This window comes from Plectropomus leopardus, chromosome 15 (assembly GCF_008729295.1).
Source record: "Plectropomus leopardus isolate mb chromosome 15, YSFRI_Pleo_2.0, whole genome shotgun sequence".
Lineage (NCBI taxonomy): Eukaryota > Metazoa > Chordata > Actinopteri > Perciformes > Serranidae > Plectropomus > Plectropomus leopardus.
Genome location: NC_056477.1, coordinates 20,544,445 through 20,563,771, shown reverse-complemented (window position 1 = coordinate 20,563,771; position 19,327 = coordinate 20,544,445). Strand labels below are relative to the sequence as shown.

General features: G+C 41.1%; 1 protein-coding gene across 2 annotated transcripts in view; it reads left to right on the top strand.

The window, feature by feature from the left end:
- Window positions 1–19,327, top strand: part of macrod2 (mono-ADP ribosylhydrolase 2) — a 476,469-nt gene that overhangs the window by 445,876 nt on the left and 11,266 nt on the right. The window contains exons 12-15 of one of the 2 annotated variants that reach the window (XM_042501834.1): window positions 1,650–1,688; window positions 2,117–2,161; window positions 4,357–4,503; window positions 5,878–5,943. In XM_042501834.1, the coding sequence (XP_042357768.1) occupies window positions 1,650–1,688; window positions 2,117–2,161; window positions 4,357–4,503; window positions 5,878–5,943 (297 nt within the window). Of the gene's footprint in view, window positions 1–1,649; window positions 1,689–2,116; window positions 2,162–4,356; window positions 4,504–5,874; window positions 5,944–19,327 lie in introns of both variants that reach the window. The other variant, XM_042501833.1, reaches the window with a different exon arrangement.

Genomic DNA, 19,327 nt, shown 5'->3' with positions numbered 1-19,327 from the left:
AGAAAAGGGGTGAGAAGCGTGGGGGTGGGGCAGATATGATGCAGGGATTAAAGTTCTTTCATGTCACCACTGAAATCTGCCTTTTGTGCATAAATTGGACATATTTTGTCACAGTGTTGAAGGTAGATGCAGTCCTGCAGATGACCTCATGACAGTTTGAAATTGATTAGCAAGTATGATGTCTGTATTTACAGTATGATGAAGGTCATTCTCTAGTGACGTGTAAAAAGCAGAACCTTCCAGTATGGTTATTTCATGGATCAAATGAAACATAGTAGTATTCATAGTATCACAGTAATACTACTTACTATGTGAATACTACTATTAATCATTATACTGTAATTATGGTATGATAGTGACAGGCAAATTTAATTTTCTGTACTTTGTGTTAAATGCAAAGTAGCTGAAATTAGCATCGTGAGATGCTAAACTGCAATGGTTAACATTGCAATGTTACCTGCTAACAACATGCTAAAATTGTCATTGTGTGCATTTAAGCGTGCTTATGTTAACATTTATCTCAAAGCACTGCTGTGCTTAATTATGGCCTGACAGAGCCACTAGCATGTTTGTAGACTTTTTTTAATGCTCGGACACACCTAACCGACATAAAAGCAGGGACAAAAGCCAACCCGGCCAGAAAGTTGCACCAGAACACACTGCAAAGCCAACTCGCACTCTGCATCTGCATGAGAGAAAATAACTCTCCATACCAGCAGGTGGCAGAATTCTGTATTCATCTTTCAAGAATGGGAACCAGAAGACTGACAGGACAGGTTCAAAGAGCTGGTTAGCCAGTCAGTACATTCACAACACAAACCAATGTGGAAAGAAAGAATATTTACTGTGCACAAGCGAACAATAACTCAAACAATTACGAAGGAATTCTGCTAAAGAGCTAAATGGCATAAAAGATAATCTTGGCGAATACAGCAATTTTGTTTCAATCTCACGCCCTCTCGTCTTTAGTTGTGTGTTTGCTTTTCTCATTTCCATTTCTTTTCTCATGCACTGAGCTGAGCTGCCAGTCAGAGTGATTTCACTCTCTAACTGGCTCCGTCGGCTATAACAATTTAACATGCTAAAACACGGCAAAAAGGGGTGGACCAGTATAAACTGTGCAGGACAATGTGCAAAAACTAGTTTGATAGTTGCTCACTGACGGCCTGACGTTGGCCAACAGCTGACCACACCTTGGGCCATTAGTCTGGTTCTGTATAAAGATCTAATGATACACATTTGAAACCCTTTTCTTAGTATCAATGATAAATTTGCAAGCAAACAACTGAAGTCCAAAGCTGGCTATGTCAAAGACTAGTAAAGGTAACAAATTAATTCTTATATTTCAGACAAAATAAGAAGTTGCTATTAGTGAATACAGTAGAAGGTTTTATCACCAGTAAACTAGACCTTTGACAGAATTCCCTATGTAAAAACACACTATGAAAGTAAGGCGAATGAGGTATGAGACAGGAGGTAACTATTTTAAAATGTGATGCCAGCTCTCACAAGATGAATCTTTTGCCTATAGATGAGCAGTTTGTGATCATTAGTGTGACTGGTAGCTTTGTTTCTCAAATTTGAACTGTCTGGCATTACTCTCATGCATGTATGTGTTTGGCTGATGATTCCTCTCCCCTTTTTTTCAGGTAAAGAGGAAATAGGTGATGAAGAAGAGGGTGACGATGGTAATGTAGCTCTACGCACCATTAACACATGTTCTGAGCCCCTCGGCTCTACTAGTGCTTCTTGATGTCATTTGTCATCAAAAATTGAATTTTCTAGTCGCTCCAGTTCAGTCTTTCCATCCTGTGTGCCACCACTAACAAAAAAAAAACAAAAAACTCTCTTATCGCAGAAGCTTGGAACAAAGAAATCCCTTAATTATGTATGGTTTTAGAAGTGACATTCTTTTCCCCTTCTTTTTTGTCACTTAATTTATGCATGTCTTTGTGGTTCCATTGCTCTCATACTGCGGTACAAAGAAAAAGCTACACAAAGAGATGGAATGAAAAGGCTGTTTGAGGTGATATCAAAAGCCAAGTCAATTCAACTCCAGGCACCAGCACTGAACTCAAATGTTTTCCACTCTTTTGAATTCCTCTTCTGTTTCTAGATGCTGCGGGAAACGAAGATGTGGAGATGGCGAGTCAAAACCCAGGTATAGTACTGCAACAGGCCAAGGCTCTGGCATGGACCGGGCTGTGATTATGTGTTATTGTCAATGTGCAGACAACTCTACGCATCACTCACTGAGAGGAAAGGAGAGCACATTGATCTGACTCTTATCTGCAGAGGAGATGGGAATTGTACGAGCTGACCGACGTGCTGCTCATTGCTCTGGTTTTTACTTTGGCTCTAGATCTAACCTGATCATTCTTGTTAGCAGCAGAGAATAACTAGTATACAAAGCTCTAAATGCATGTGTACAGGCTGGTTGAACAGACCCTGACACTCCGATGTGTTTTGTTGTTCTGACAGCAAGAGCCTTAAGTGAATTGAGAGTGTGTGTGTGTGAACATGTGTGTGCGTTACACAGAGGCAACCATTAACTTTGAGCAAGAACCATTTCTCTTTCTCCGAATATCCTCTATGCTGCTGGTATATAATTAAGATTCTGCATTTGCATATTGGCAGTGAGCAGCGCCTCGCCTCTCTTCTGTTTTTGTTTTATTCAAATCCCATCCCATTGACAAAGATTTGACAGATAGAGCCTCTCTGAACATGAATTTTGTAGATATTCTATGAGAGAGAGTTATACCAAATGCAGCCCTGGGATGCTTTCCAAAACCTGAGATATGTAATTACTTTCTCATGAGACACAAACGGAGAGGTGGGAGCTAGGAGGAGCAAAGATATACAATTTAAAACAACACCTGCAGACTAATTCAGCCACAAATACAGCAGTTGCATCATTCCGGTCTCTTTTTGTGTGTTTGTGAAGACCAAACACCACAGATCAATACATTATTCAATAATGTGGTCTTAGTTAATTTGTAAAATATAACCTTTGCGCACAGACATTTGTTAGCACATTCATTTATCGCGCTCCCTCTGCTTTGTATTATTCCTTTTACACACATTTTGTTCTTTATCTACTATGCATATTTTAGATCCACTTTCTCTTCAAACCACACCCCAGCAAATGCTATCAGTCGAGTGACACCCTCATAACATACACTCCCAACTCACTCCCAGCTCGTCAAATACTGAGGCTTGGTCAGTTGCCCATCTGCTTCAGACACTGACAAACAGACGCACCATTTAATGGTGGTCTGAGATTACCTGGGCAGCTGAATTTGTTGACACTCTGGGCAACTACTGTGTTATAAACAGCAAGAAAGTCTGCATAGGGCAGGGATTTGTTTCAAGTTTGTTTTGAAAAAGCCTGAATGCATGTAACAAGCAGAAATTTACAGGCCATCCCTGAGTATCCAAAACCAATGCATGAAGGGTCAGAAGGAAGACAAAAAACTTCTCATAATGTTGCACTTACTTTATGGCTACATATGTATGTACCATCAGCAACTTATTATGCTCACTTTCCCAGAGCTGTTGCCAGTGATATCGTTTTTCTTACAAATTAATTCGGTAGCAATTGAGATACAAGTTACATTGTTAACTTAATATAGATCGTTGGTATAGTTTGCCCTCTTTGGAAAGGGGTTAAAAGGCCTGTGGGTCAGAGAATAACAGGTATTTCTCCAATCATGTGACAGGACACAGTGGGCTCCCTGGGTTGCTCAAACATAAATTCCCATAAGCTGCTTTTGTTTAGTTTGGCGGCATTTTGGTGGGGTTATTTTTGTGCATTTATTGGGTAACAGTGTTGCGTATTTCTGACTGTTCTCTTCCTAGGGGATTATAAATGATTCGGTCTTCAGTTAGCGGTTGCCCTCTTTATCTCTGTATCCTTTATGACAATAGGTGACTAATTGTTGCAGTAATACTGTAACTGCAATGCAATCCAAGCTGTGTATTTAAAGAGTATTTTACAATGGCCTTGAATGCGATGTAGCTAATCATGATCAAGGACTGGAACTATCCGTTTTGTAAATCTACATTTAAACTAGCTTATTCAGCCTAAAGCACTTTTTCTTCAGAAAATGTGTCTTTTTTAAAGTTTCTGACAGTTTTTTCATTATTTCCTGTCAACCCCCCGAGCCTTTCAAACTGGAAAAGAGCGACCTGTTGGTGTGAAAATGTTTCTGAGAGATTTCTGTCAGCATTCATGACGTATGTGCTTGTTTTCTGTCATGTGTTACAGGATTTAATGTGAAGGCTTTGATTCCCTGTGCCTGAATTAATCCTTCAAAATGTATTTCTTTTTACGTTTCAATGTTTGTGTGCCTCCAGATGAAAATTCAGGAAACGAGGAGCCAAATCAAGAAAAGGATAAAGATGAAAACGAAAACCAAGACAAAGATGAAGATGCAGGAATTGACAATGACGAAGAGAAAGAAGAAGACAAAGGTGCCGACAACGATAAAGATGATGACAAAGGTATATTCTTAGGTGTTAGTTTTTATGCTTTCACATCAAACACTCTGAGAAAGCAGAGATGACAGTCACAAAGATTCACACCAAAGAGAAAATGGTTCTGGTGATGGTCTGATTTCCTGATAGTAATTGTATTTTATCACCGTATGCAGCAAAAATATCCACGGGGCACTGAGGCGGTCAGATATGAATAAGTCAGTTGAATGCATGAAACCATGATGGCTAACATAATGACATCATAACAAAATGGAAACATCGATGTTTACATTTTTGGTTTACCAGCAGTGTAAAATTGCACAGTTGGGAGATGGAACACTACAAATGCACAGTAAGGTTGCTTTTTATTTGTGGTTGTCAGTGTTTGAGTATATGCTAATTCATCTCTCACACAACACCACAGAATGAGCAGAACCAAGCAGGGAGGAATGGGCTCAGAATTTGTGCACTTTTATAGATTGGACATACAATATTCCATCATTTGAGCCTCATAGTACACACACTGAGCATAACACGTACACACAGCTGATCCTAATGACTATATTTACATGCTAACTATTATTCCAAATTTGATGCCGGTCGTGTAAACGGTATATTCCATTTGGATCTTCTAAATTAGGCTTTTTTCCAAATTAAGCATTTTGCTATGAAGACGTGTGGAATATGACAGAATAAATTCAGGTTTAAGCAGCATTCTTTCGACATGTACACAGTGCATTCAGAATACGCATCATAAATGGGGTTTTTACTGCAGTTTGTCATGTATTGGATAAGTTGTACACAAACCAACAAATCCACAGTTTGCAAGGCTCGGGTAGAAAGAAACATTTCTTGTTGAAAGAAGAAACACCTACTTTTAAACAGTTGGAAAGACTTAAATATCAACAAGTTTTTCCAGATGCACAAATATTGCAACACAGCCCTTTTCAAGGTGTTTGGAAGAGTGAAAGAAGGAGGCTTTGTTCGTGTGGTGGAATAAGTCCGCCACCAGTGACAAACTTTGAAAAAATTATATGTTGATGCATAAAGCAAAATGGTACAAGTGACTCCACTTATGTTCTACTTTTCCATTATTTTGGCATGATGAATGTCATGTTAAAACACATAATTGGGTGTATGCACAGCTGCATGTAAAAAGGAATATTAGTGTGACAATCATTTGCATTTGCCATGTAAACAACATAGTAAGAATACTGTCTTTTTCAGAATAAGGGCTAAAAATGGAAAGTTTGTCGCATGTAAAAATATAATTGAAGACATGGCAGGTCAAGTTTCTTTTTTTTTTGCAGACATATAGGTGCAACCACCTGCTTACAATGCTAATATTGCATAAATATATAGTGTAACCAACATCAGATTTTTGTTTCCTTCATCCAGCAGAGGAAGAGCAGCCTGCTGCAAAAGCAGAAGATGACGACACAGCAAAGTCCACTGTAGAGATGGAAGGTAAGATCTGATTTGCTTGGATTTGATTTGATATGATTTGATTCAGTCTGATTGAGAGTCTCACTGACTGACTTTCCATCAATGCGATTTTCTCGTCCAGTCCTCTGTATTTGTATTCGAGACAATTGAATTAGTATGGTCAGCGCTGTTTTTGTTGTCTGGTGTTTGTCAAACTAGTTTTCCCTTGGAATCAATCTCTGGCCATCTAAAATCTGTTTCTCACCCATGTTACATCACTTTTTAGGCTTTGCAGCATGCCTCACATCTCTGGTAGACACGATGGAGGTGCTGAGAACTGTCAATCACAACTGAAAATTACGACTGACCATCGAAAGGCGTTGTTCTTTTCTGAGCAAAATTAGGCTGGCAGTGTTCAATATTTCTTTCAAAACTTAAACACAAAATGTGTTTTGTGTGTGCATCTAAGAGGCGTGTAAGTAACAAGTACATTACAGTATGAAATACCGCATTTTTGGACAAAGATAGAAATTTGCTGAATCCACAATGTTTGTTATGATACAGTTTCAGTTTGAATCAATTCAGAGGCCTTTGATTCATGTGAGACGATTTCAGTAAATATTTGCATGGTCTTTTTCTTTGCTGCTTACCATTATCGGCCTGGCACTCGGCCACAAGCACCGTTTAAATTTTTGCAAAGCAGATGCGCTTGGATGGAGATGATGACACAGATGTGCCATAGGAATTTCATCCTCAAGATGATGATATGTATCGAGGGTTCTTTTTGACAACTAAATCAATATATTGTAGCGTGTTGGGGTATGTGGGTGGAGTTTTCCTAGCATGCGTATAGAGATTGTGTTTGGATGTGTTCAGGGTCACCCAGGTCTTGCCGATCTTGTATTGTTTTGTGTTGGTGTTCTTTGTGTGTGTTTCTGTTGAGTTATTGTTGTTCGGTTGTATGACACTTTCATTTTGTACCATGAATTGGGTCCGTTTCATGGTTGGAGATTTCTCGCCTATGTAATAATAATTTGTGGAATGAATAAATGTGCCGTATTGAAAGAGCAATTCCTAGATCAGGATTCATCTTTCTGCCTCTTCTTTGCCATTAGAGATCCAAGTTTGTTACAATATTGACATATCGTTACACCCCTAGAGTCCAAAGCCTGAGCCTGTTCTACTGTGCCATGGGGCGACTGTGGCTCAGAGGTAGAGTGGGTTGTCCTCTAATTGGAGGGTCAGCATTTCAATCCCCCGCTCCTCCGGGCAACATGCGGAAGTATCCTTGGGCAAGATACTGAACCCCAAACTGCTCCCGATGCTGTGTCATTGGAGTGTGAGTGCGTGTGAATGATTACTGAGTAGCAAGTGGCACCTTGTACGGTAGCTTCAGTGTGTGAATGGGTGAATGTGACAATGTAGTGTGCAAGCGGCTTGAGTAGTCAATAAGACTAGAAAAGCACTATACAAGTACAGTCCATTTACCATTTACCTCAAGTAAAACGGTCAGTTTATTTAGAGTCAATTCCACATACACCAACTTGTTGCATTGTAGTACTCACTGAAGCACCAAATGTGTGTTAATCCACTGATTGCATGCAGTATCATTTGTTTAAAATTAAAGTGCACAGCTATTTAAGGGCAATTAATTTTAATTTCTTTTTTTTGGGACCATATATATTATCTTTGTGACCTGATTAAAAAGATTTCCATTTTCAGTAAGAACAAACCAGCTCAAGGCTCAGTGTCACAGACAGGGTAGGAAAATCAGAAAGTATTGACAGATGGACGTACACATTGTTGGTTTTGGTTTAGTTGACAATAATAAAAATGTTGAATTATTTTGGAAAAAGACAGACAGTATTTAGAGGAAGTAAATTCAACTTTTTTTAATGCAGTCAACTTTAAATGAGGTAATTTCAGTCTCGCTCCGTTTAAGCCAGGTTGCCATAAATTTAGCCTTTATCTGCATTTAGCCACTGCAGCTGAGCTCCATGTTGAGGCTGGCCATTTTGTTTGGATCTATTTTATTTCTGAGTGGTCCATATTTATGTACATTCCTTGACCTCTTTTTTCTTTATTTATCCCCATTTTTCTCTGGCTCACGTCGTCACTGGTCAAGGGGTTTTTCCTGGTAAAGTTGAGGGTTAGATTTGTGAGCCCCAGCCACCTTTCTCCCATCACTGCACTAACACAAAGGTCTGAGTCGCTCCCTCACCTCCATTTCACTTTCTTGTTGACTGACATTCAATTAATTTAGGGTGAGAGAGAACATTCCAGATAGATTTATCCAAGATAGCCTTCTCCATCCTCTCTGAAAAGCCATTGGAATACGTCCCACAAACACTGCAGGCTTTCCATCACTGGAAAGCTTCACTCCAGCCTGTTGATTGTGTCTTGCCTGGGCCCGCCATTGTCTGTCACTGTCTAGGGTTACCATGGCCCGTGTACTGTGTGGTGGCACTGTCAAGCCGTAAACAGCTGTGTCATTCCTGATTGCAGGCAGATTGCATTTTGTATAGAGGAGCGGGGCCTTTGACAGAGTGCAGACTCAAACTGTCTCGGATATTGAATCTCATGCAGGCCAACACAGCCCGGCTTAGCCACGCGTAACCAGCTATTCACAGGACAAGACCAAATGATTCCCGAGCCAATACCCTTTATTAAAAATAATAACTGTAATCAGGCTGCCTGCTCATGGCCATAGAGGTTAAATCTGCTTCATTGAAAGGAGTAATAAAATGCCTCATAATGATGGGAGGAATGAGTAATGAATCAAACAATTTGAAGACAGCTGAATGTGAGGTTGCTACACTAACATATGCATACACCTAATCAAAAGTCAGCGTGCCTGCATGGGGGTCTTACCTATTGCCTTATTTTCTGTGATTTTGACAGTCTTATACTTATAATCAAGTGGTAATTTGCAAGCACAAATAACTCAGAGGTGGTGATATAATGTGTTTTGTATTCAAGATAGAAAATTGTTAAGCTTTGGCAAACTTGAACAAATAGTCACATGAACAAATATTGCAGCAACCTCATTCACCTCGCTAAGCTTAACTTCTCCACAATGATACACCTGTCCGATTAAAAATTAGAAATATGTGAAACATAATTTTTCCCTTTCCCTTGCCATATTGCTCACAAAATGTGCTGCCTCTTTAATCATAGAGTAAATGCTGTTATAATGATTCTTTCTAATTATTTGTTAGGTTATTCATTCAGTTGTACACATTTCTTCATAGTATCTAGGCTACCAGAGGTGTAGACTCACATCACGTGACTTGGACTTGAGTTGGACTTGAGTCATAAATTTGATGACTTTAGCCCAGGGCTGTATCCGACTCAAATCAGTCAATGTATATTAACAATGTATATTGTCCATATAGAATGTTGAAGTTTGAATAAGCTCCGCGGGATGGTCAGTGTGACAGCGGCAGTTGTGTGATATACTAAACAACCTAATGGTGCTAACAATAGATCACAAAATGTCCAGCAGTATTTTTTACTGAAACTTAATATCAACAAAAGCCAGAGAGTGTATGGTATTAACTAACCGAAGCTGCAAAGAGTATCATGAAAGTCAAGAGCACTCACTCTGCAGCAAAATCTGGGGACCAAAACATCCCCAGAAGTACACTCCAGGGGAAAAAAATGACTGCTCGACTTGAAGCAATCTCATTTGACTGAGGAACTCTGACTGATGATTCGAGCATCTGACTGTCAAGGGGCAGCCCTACTTTAGACCTAACAAAAACAAAAAAGACTTGCATCAAAATTGGACTTTAACACCAGTGACCCATGACCTCACTTTAGCTTTTTGAGCATCGATGGCTGTGGCTCAGGAGGTAGAGCGGGTCATCCACTAATCAGAAAGTTGGCGGTTCAATTCATGGCTCCTCCAGTCTGTTGAAATATCCTTGTGCATGATACTGAACCTGAATTGCATGATTGAGAATATATGTGTGAATCTGTGAATGAACCATATAAGTGCTTAGAGTTGTCAAACGACCAGAAAAGTGCAGGTCCATTTAACCATTCACCTAAAAATAGATTTATAGCTTCTCCTAAGCCAATTTAGGAACTGAAAGTTGAGGACATCAATCTATCAATTCTGTCCTGTCTTCTTAAATACAAGACAGAATAGAATCAGACACAATTCATTCTGTTGTGGTAGGCCACTGTGTTGCTATATGCTATAAAAGTGCAATGTCAGCACTATTTTTTTTGATCATGTTCAGTCACACTGCTTTTGTTAAAATTGCCTTATATTTGAAGAAGAGCGCATTATGACATGTTCAGTACTCAAAGCTCAAAGTCTAGGATTTGTGAATTGTCAGTCTTGTCTGAGGACTTGGGACTTACTTGTGACTTGAAAGCCATGACTTGGCCCCACCTCTGCTATCTACAATATCATAGCTGAAGTTATCTCTGCTATACTACACCTTGGTTTCAAAATTACCAGCTTCATTCCTTCTACTCTTTTGACTCGTCAAATATGGCGTTAATCAGCAAAGCCTCCAGTATGACGTTATTCACACTCCACATATTATCGTTCCCACATTGTGCGATGTGTTCTAGACAGACATGTTGCTACAGCGTTCTCAAATACCATCCTTTGCCTCTGCACATTTATACCCATGTGCTCCCAGTTGTTGGCGATGTCTGTTGACAGCCTGCTGTTCTCACACAGCTCAATATTGCACATATGGGAGTGTTTATCACAGCTAAGCATCTCAGTCCCGGCTCAGTCACACTAAATAATACAAAGCTTTGTGTTTTATTCATTTTCGCTATCGTCATCATTATCACTTGTTAATGTAAGAATCTATTTACACATTCCCTTATATAACATAAAGATGTCGGATACTGCAGCAAAGGTCATTCGCTTATGTCTTTACCGTTTATATTACCGAATTCTACCAGCTGTTGTTTACATTGCAGGTCTAACTGTGCAGTTTAAGCATTTAGTGTTGTTGCTCTTTGCTTTACAAATGACTTTAATTTAATGCAACATTATAAACAACCAAGATCCAGAAATGCCAAACAGTATATATTCTATGGATTTTATCTCTCTTGAGTATCTGTGTGGCATAGAGCTATGCAAGGAGGCAGGCAAAGGAGAGGTTTTGTATTTTAAATCAGAATTTATTAGATATCTCCCAGCACCGGCAATGAGATTCTCAGTCTGATATCTGGGATTTTATAAAGGCTCCCCAAATTGAATCAGAATCCAAGCAGCCTTTATTTATGAATATTCATAACCTACTTTAAAATGGAAACGGGGGCTATATTGTTATTGTGTTTTGAAATATCTATCCGGCAAGCCTTGTTCTGGTGACTTGTGAGAGTGGGCACCCGCTTCAGTAAGCTCACGGAACGTCCATAAATTAAAATGAGACTGTCTTTGCCTAAAGCTAGGAATAAATAAATCTGAGTTGTGAACAGAAATTGTTTCCCTTCATGCATGTGTGATTCTCCCTACAAGAGTCGATAGCTATCGTCTTAGCTCCAAAGGTAAGATTTAATAGCTGCACAGATTCAGTGCCACCAAGTCAACAGCGGCTCATCCTTCTTTCCAATCAAACTTTTAATAAGTTTTGCCTGTAAAGCATTTGAATGTCATGCAATACAACAGCACAAACCTCAAAAAGGTGCACAAGACTGTTCTGTAATAATATCTCCCATTACCAGTCAGTTTAGCTTGTGCCTATTATTGACAAAGCCTTTTTAAATGTGACCAAAGGGCAGTGCCGCTCTTATAATTCTGCTCTTCAATATATCGCTGAATATAAAGCACAGACAACCTTGCAATCGAGGGAGCCTGAATGTACTTTATATTTTTCTGCCTTTGATAAAGCTGGCCCTGGTAGAGGCCAACTGTGGGATGAAAGCAGCTTCTTGACGATGGAAGGATGCTACAGAGAATACTTTAGAGGGGTGGTCTCTACCTAAGCATGGCTGGGTGCAGACCAGACAGGCGAGTACAGACTGTAATGGCACACTAAAGCCAAGCAAAAAGGACCCTGCAGGGGAGATGGAGAGAAAGAGGATGGAGAGACAGACAGACCCAGCAGGCCATCACAACAATCTCAGTCTCAACACCACAGAGAGACGAGGCACCATTACATCAGCCCAGAGGCTGTCAGAGCTGACATTCCCACTGCTCATCTCTCCCTTGATTTTTCTTTGTTTCTCTTCCTCTCCGTAGACCTGTTGTGTTGTTAAAGAAAAACACATCATAGCAAAACAAGTAAACTCAAGTTCACACTCATTATCCAAGTTTTCACTTCTTTATGGTTACTTTATTGTCTTGATTTCATGGCTTTCTATCTCCAAATGTTTTTTTTTCCCCCCATGGTGGCCGGGGTGTTTTAAGTATAGATGGCTGTGAGTGCTTTATTTAGCACTGTGACTCTGCCACAACCGCTCGCAGCACACTGCATGTGAGGCTCTGAGCAGAAAGCCCAGCTGCATCCACAAGTGCCATATGGTGCCCAAAAACCACATGCACATCATGTACCCACCTCTCTCCCTTGTAAGATCCAAAAACAAAAGAAAAAAAAAAGCATCAAAGTGGAGGTGCAACAAATCCCTTTCTAACAACTGTTATGAGAATTGGTGTTATTCTCTTGTTTGTGAATGTTATTTGGGGGACGTTATTGATTTCTATGTATTTTTGTCCCTTGGTGGTACAGCTTGAGTATAACAGAACAACAAGCCAGAAATCCGGCAGTCTTGCCATTGGCAATATCAAGGTACACACAAAGCAATCACAGCACAGTGACCCTGTGTGGTCGCCCTTTTATGTTAAAGCATCAAGTACAAAGAGTGGCATTTCTTAGTAATCCACTGCAAATCAAAACACTTTTTTTCTGTCTTTTTTCTTCTTTTTAATAGCTTGAATAATTTATCCCAGAATTCAATGATATATCCCTCTCAGAATTTGTTGTTGCTGAAGTGTGCTTTGCATTTATACTCCTTCGTCTTAGCAAAAAGGATTTGAAGCTTTGCCTAATTGGTTGTTTTGTGCCCTTTTGTCTTTGCCTTTTGTGAACAATGGGATACTGGTGATGTAAATCTAATTCTGGAGAGCAATGCGGTTTTTCCTGTGGCTAAGGGTTGTCAGCACACAATTAACTTTTGGCATAACATTGTATACGGTAACACTGAGTGGCTCCTCAGGGAGCAAGCTGCCACTGGTTGAAGACATTAGGCTATGCTTGTGTTTTATAGCTTTTTACGCTTACTGTTAAAGTCCAGGAACAGCAGCTACACCAATCACAGACCCGCTGAGGCATTGTGTGCTATTGCCTATTACAGTCTTTATCCGTATTAATGCAGCTTTTATCACTGAAATCCATTTTCTTTGCTCCTCATTTTTAAACTCAGTATGATTCAAGTTTTGATTTTACTTTGTTTAATACCAAAACAAATTGTTGGATATTGAGTCAAGCCTGTTATCTGGTCATCGGAGTCTGGGGGCTCATTCACACCTACCACGTTTAGTTCAGACTTTTCACTCCTATCCGAACCAAAATTACTGGTGTGACTGAACCAAACAGCTGCGATTTGGTACTGCAAAAAGAGGTGATTTGTTTCTGGTGTGAAAACATTTTTTTTGGATGGTTTGGACTTTTGGACCTATTACAGGACATTTTGGCAGGCTATCCCCAAGTGATAAGAGTAGTGTAGCGCTTCTGTGTGTCGTGTGTGGGGTTTAGTGACAGAGAGAGTGACGGTGGCTGTGCTCAGAGCAGGTTTTGGGGATCAGAGCAGAGGAGAAATTAGCAGTTAGGTTGCCAAGTGGTAGTAAATGTACAATGTAGGTGTCAGGTTGTCCATGAACAAAATAACATAGCAAAATGGGCTGCGGTAGCACACGGAGTGAGGAGGCGACGACACGCTCCAACACATTCCGATTATTTTCCAAGTGGATGGCAGTGAGGGAATCAAGAGGACGTGAGAGCCTGTCTGCAAACCAATCAATGTCAAGTAGGGAGACGTAGCTAATGAAGGTGATGATGACAGGACATAGGTATGTCTTGTATAGATCTTTAGTGTGCTTGTCTCATTGCAATGTGAAACCAAAACTTACCGAATCAAATAACAAAAAGCGCTCAGTCTGACTCAGGCTTTCAGAAAAAAAACCTAAGTGAATTTGGTTCTTTGCAATCATTCCCTCAACACGACAGTATCCTCCATCGTCTTGTAATGTCTCCTTGTTGACGAGATATATAGAACACAGGTCGTTTGGCTGGAGATGTGGAATAGACCAACAATGTGCAAAATGTCCATTTTGTTGGTCACCTCTGGCCCAGAAGCCTGCCTAAAAGAAAGGGGGCCTCATCTAACAAGCTACAAGGGACACACTTTTTCTGTCCTCCTTTGAAGCTCCTCTTTTGATCAGCTCTATTATCATGTCCCCATCCCTCTGTTTGCTGCACAAAAATGGCAAATGAATCAGCTCAGAGCAGAGGGAGAATTTGTCAGCCAGGAGAGATGCAACAAATGTGTTCGAAAAGTCTCGAACACATTTGAATCTCTGTCACACACAGGTACTTTAAAAACGGCCACACATACGCATAAAGACACTGTTATTGTGATGAGGGATCTCTGTACGAGTTGCCTGTCTCCTGGAGGCAGTGAGGACAATTTGATGGTAGAGCTACTTTGGTTAGAAAAGGGAGCAGTGAGATACTGACAACAACGGTCTTTGAGCCTCAAACTCGACAGTTGGGATTTTAAGTCTATGGATTGCAAATGTCACTTGCTCCTGTTTTTCAGAAATTGACCCCTTTCTGTGATCTCTCCAAGTTCACCCTCATTGCACAGCAGGTATGATGCAACAAGAAAATAATTGTTGGCTACAGCCTAGGGATGTCAATTTTGCTTATGATAGCCTGACATCCATTAACCAGTAATTAAACTGTTAACTTTTTGTTAGCTTTATCTTGCTTTATGTTTGCAGTTGAAGAATGAGTTGATTACAATCACCAGCTACTATGAAAATTCCAATTATATGAAAATTCAGCAAAGATGTGCGCAGAGAAGTCCCCAGTCTCCTGTCGCTGTGCGAGACCTAATCGCATCCCATCCACCTCAGTCTCCCACGACCGGACATCAACTACAACAAGGATTGGTAGAGGAACAGCCCTCAGTCCGAGTTGGATCAGCCTCGCCCTGATTACGGCTCTTCTCCTCCTTTTCGTCCGGGGCTTATGGTTTAGTTTCTTCCCTCTGGTCTGACTGCCCGCTCACCATATGCTGTTGTTAGGGATCCTCTTGCAGTCTTTTGCATTCAGTCCTACACCACCCACACAACTTTTCCCGATGTTGATAGGTGCTTCTCTATCATAGAAAAGTCATGCTTCAGCAGACGGGGCCATATAGTTAACAAAATATGTATATATATATATATCAAGGATCATCAAGGATTTGAGGAGCTACTGGCTGCTACATCTACATGCGTTGCCGTTGTCATAACAAACCCACCATCGTCACAACAATGAGCGGCACTGAAGGGCACTGCTAGCTAGCTCACACCAGACTAAGGTGGTCCACAGAGCAGCAAAATATACCTATAGGCCGACATGATTAACTGGTCAAAAATATTCTCGGTCAACAGCTGACATCCCTATTGCAGCCCTTATAGTGTATGATACAGTTAAGTACATTATGTCATACCATGATTACAAAGTAATATGTTAAATGAGTCATCACAGACAACTCTTAATTGAACAGTATTGAGGGAAAAAACAGCAGCCAACAGTGAAGTAAAATCATGTAAAAAATTGTCACATTAGCAACATCTGATGCAACACCTTCGTTTGTGATAATAATGTCTCTATCAGTCCCTCACTTCACTGCTGACATATATACTCTGTGCTCCTTCTGAGGTCTACCAATCAAGCTTCTCTCTTGCTGACCTTTCAGAGTTAGACAGCTGCTCTGCCAGCTATCCCAGCTTTCACTGCAGTCTAGACAAGCACTTTGATTATATTGACCAGTCCGATCCATGATCTCCGGCGGAAAACCTTGAGCTGCCCAGAAAAGGCATCACTTCATAACTGCAAATCAGTCAGCTGCCCCAAACCCTGTCTTCAGAGGCACACAAACATCCAGACCTGCTGCCTCTACACCTCCGCTGTGGTGTGCTCCATTTCAATGTATCGCGGGGGTTAGCTAGATCGTCTCGTGTCAGATTCACCAGTCCCCTGCAAGTCTGTCTGTCTGTGCCTTGATATACTAAGTTGCAATAGGTGCTGAAGCCGGAGGTGGGCAGCTTCCTGCAGCAGGCCCACTAGCAGTGCAGGGAGAGTCTAAAGATTATGTAAAGTAATTCAGGGAGTGATGAGAGAGGAGCAGGCCACCACTGACAGCAGGTTTAGCAGGTATGTAGGTCACACAGGGGGAGGCCTCTTTTGCATTTTTCCCCTTCCATGTCTATTTTTGTTTTGTCTCCCTCTCTCAAGTCTTCACTTAATCAGTTATTCACTTACTCCTTTCATCTCACGGTATCTCTGTGTTCTCGCTCTTTTTATCTCCGCTTTTTTGTCTTGCGACAGATCACTGTGTGATTGTCTCACACTTACTTGGACAAAGTGGGGAATGGAAAAAGAGAAAAAAGATGAAGAGTGAGGGACGTTGCCAGTGGAGCAACACTTTTACTGGCTTTCCCGTTTCTTTCAAACCTTGTTGTGTCTTATCAATGGGTTGCCAGCGGTCATTTTCTCTTCATTTTTTGCAACATATGTTATCAACTGTGCCCCGTCTTTTCTCGTGCCATCTCTCTCTGCCCTCTAATCATCTTCACTTTCTCTGAGTTGTAGCGTAACCCCAAAGCAGATGGTGTCCTGTTCTCTTTTCAGTCATTCAGAGTACTCAGTGTTTTCTCATCTTGTCAAGCATGGCCCAAGCCTGTGTAATGAGCTTGGGCCTTTTCAGCCTGTTTAGGGGACCCTGACCCAACTTGGAGCCGCCCCACTACAGCCACCAGTGCAAGGTTACCCAAACCCGCAGGGGAAGCACAATACTACTTAGTGTCCACAAGCCCTCGGCCTCTTCTTAGGGAGAAGAAAGGCGGAATATTAATGAAGACTCTTGGCTTTTCAGGAGGATAGCAGTATAGAGGGGCGGTCGCAGAGTTTATTGAGCAGGCTTGTTTTCGTCTCCCTCGCCTGCAGGTCACAGCTCAGTGCTCTTTAATTGGCTCAGATTGTCAGACAGTGTTCCATCTCATAGAAAAGAAAACTCCAGCTATCAAACGCTGCCCCCCTCCCCCCAAAAAATCTTTCTCTTCCTGTTTTGAGAGTGGCAGCTCATGCAGCTAAGCTATTTCCACAAGCCTGCACTACAAACTTAACATTAACATATGAAAATGGGCTGCTTTCCACATTTACCAGCTCATTAGTTCTTTTGGTCAGACACTTGTTGAGTTCCACCCGCTCTTGTTTTGCTAGAGCAGGGAGATGCCTTTAATTATCTTTGCAGTAGGCATATCAGCCCCGAAGCTATTAGTCCATGCAAAGTTCAATGAGGGCCTCTTTGATACTTGTTTAATGTACACGGCCCGATGCAGACAAGGCCCAAGTCCCACACAGACCACCCAGTTAACATGCCGAAATGAATTCTGCTCTCGTCTCCTGAAAGAAATGGAGCTCCTCAATAGATACTGGTTTTGACCTTGACATTTTCCTATGTTATTCTCTCAAGATGAATGCTTTTAAGTAAGCAGCGGCCCTGTGGCAGCAACACAAACCAAAGCACTTTCCAGATATTTGATCAACTCAAGCAAAATAGAAATACTTAATGCGTTCGATGAAAGAGCTTTAGTCAGTTGATGTTTTTCAGTTTTGGTGCACAAACTGGCTTGTTTAGCAAAAGTCAGTGAGGAAGTATTGGGAAGCAAAAGACCGGTTTTAATGGTTTTCAGCAACTCCCAGACTGAGATGGGTCATGTTTATTGTTTGAGGGGGGACAGCTGGACACCTGTGTGAGCTGTCTGCGATCAAAGCTCCAGGACCTGTTCAGACACAGCAGACCAGCCCATCCCACCGCGCCATGGTTTGGGGATCAAATGAACAGAACAAATTCTCCTGGGGAACTGACACCATAGGGCACAGACACTTCTACACCTCCACACCTCCATCGATTTTTATTCTTTCACTGCTCAAGAAAAGAGGATTTGAATTAAAAGACAGTGAGATGTCCTGTGGCTGAGCCACAAAAGGAACCTCCTGTTCTGCCCAAGGCTCCTGTCTGGAACATTAAGCAGAGACGGCTTCCCATGCTGCCATGTGGGTGACCCACAGGGACTGCCTCCCCTGTGGGCTGACCGAGCTGGAATGACAAAAACATTAAAAGTGGTGCGGAGGCAGAACTGCTGCTGATTGTGACAAATGCTTTTGGAGGAAAAATAATGAGAAAACATATGCAAAAGCTACAGCGGATCAAATATCTATTTCATTCATTAATACAGTGTTTTTAAATCTTAACTTGCCACTGCTGTCCAGTTCAAACACATTTGCTATCACGGCTGAATATTGTGGTGCAGTACACTAATGCTGACCAACAAAACGCTAACTACCTCTTGTCTAATAAATGAATGGAAGGTGGGGGGATGTAATTTTCTGCTTGTCTGCATACGAGGGTGACTTATGCCCAACTCTCTTCCTTCCTCTCCCCTCTCTGATGTGTGTAGACCTGAGCACACACATACACACACTCACATATGCTCATCCTCCCACTTGAGCTACTGACGTTTTTTTTTTTTTTTTCTTCAGGATGTTTTCACTGAACTTCTGAAAGGCTGAAGTGACAAGAAAAGTTAAAGAATAGAAAAGTTTAGCAAATGTTGATGTAAATGTTTTTGATCTCCCGCGTGGCCTCTGTTCACTTGTAAATTAATATGTCATGAAACTTCACATCATCGTGATTACAGATTGCAATTCAATAACATGTTAAGAATGCAGATCAGATGCCGTTTAAATCCTCATTACCAGGCGCCCTTGCTGAGGTTGCTTATCTTCATGAAGAAATTTCATGAACATTTAAGTGTAACTGGGAGACACATAGGGCCCTGCTATCTCCGATACTGATACTAATAAAAGTAGAATCAACTGTAAAAAGCAGGATTTTGAGGAATTTCCCTTCCTTTATAAGCATTTTTTTCACAACACCTGTTTTTGTGTCAATTACAGGCAGGCCGCTTCTGCCCCCTACTCAGTGTGTGTTGGTGTTTCAGCAAGGACTGGCTCAGCTCCCCCATACACACACCAGGGCCAGTAAAGTTGCGCTGGGACTGTAAATACAATCAACCAGTTGATAGGAACAGTACTCAAAAAAAAAAAATCATTTTTCCTTTAATAATTTTCCAGCTATTGTGACATCTGGTCTTCTCTCCGAGACTTCGCTGTGC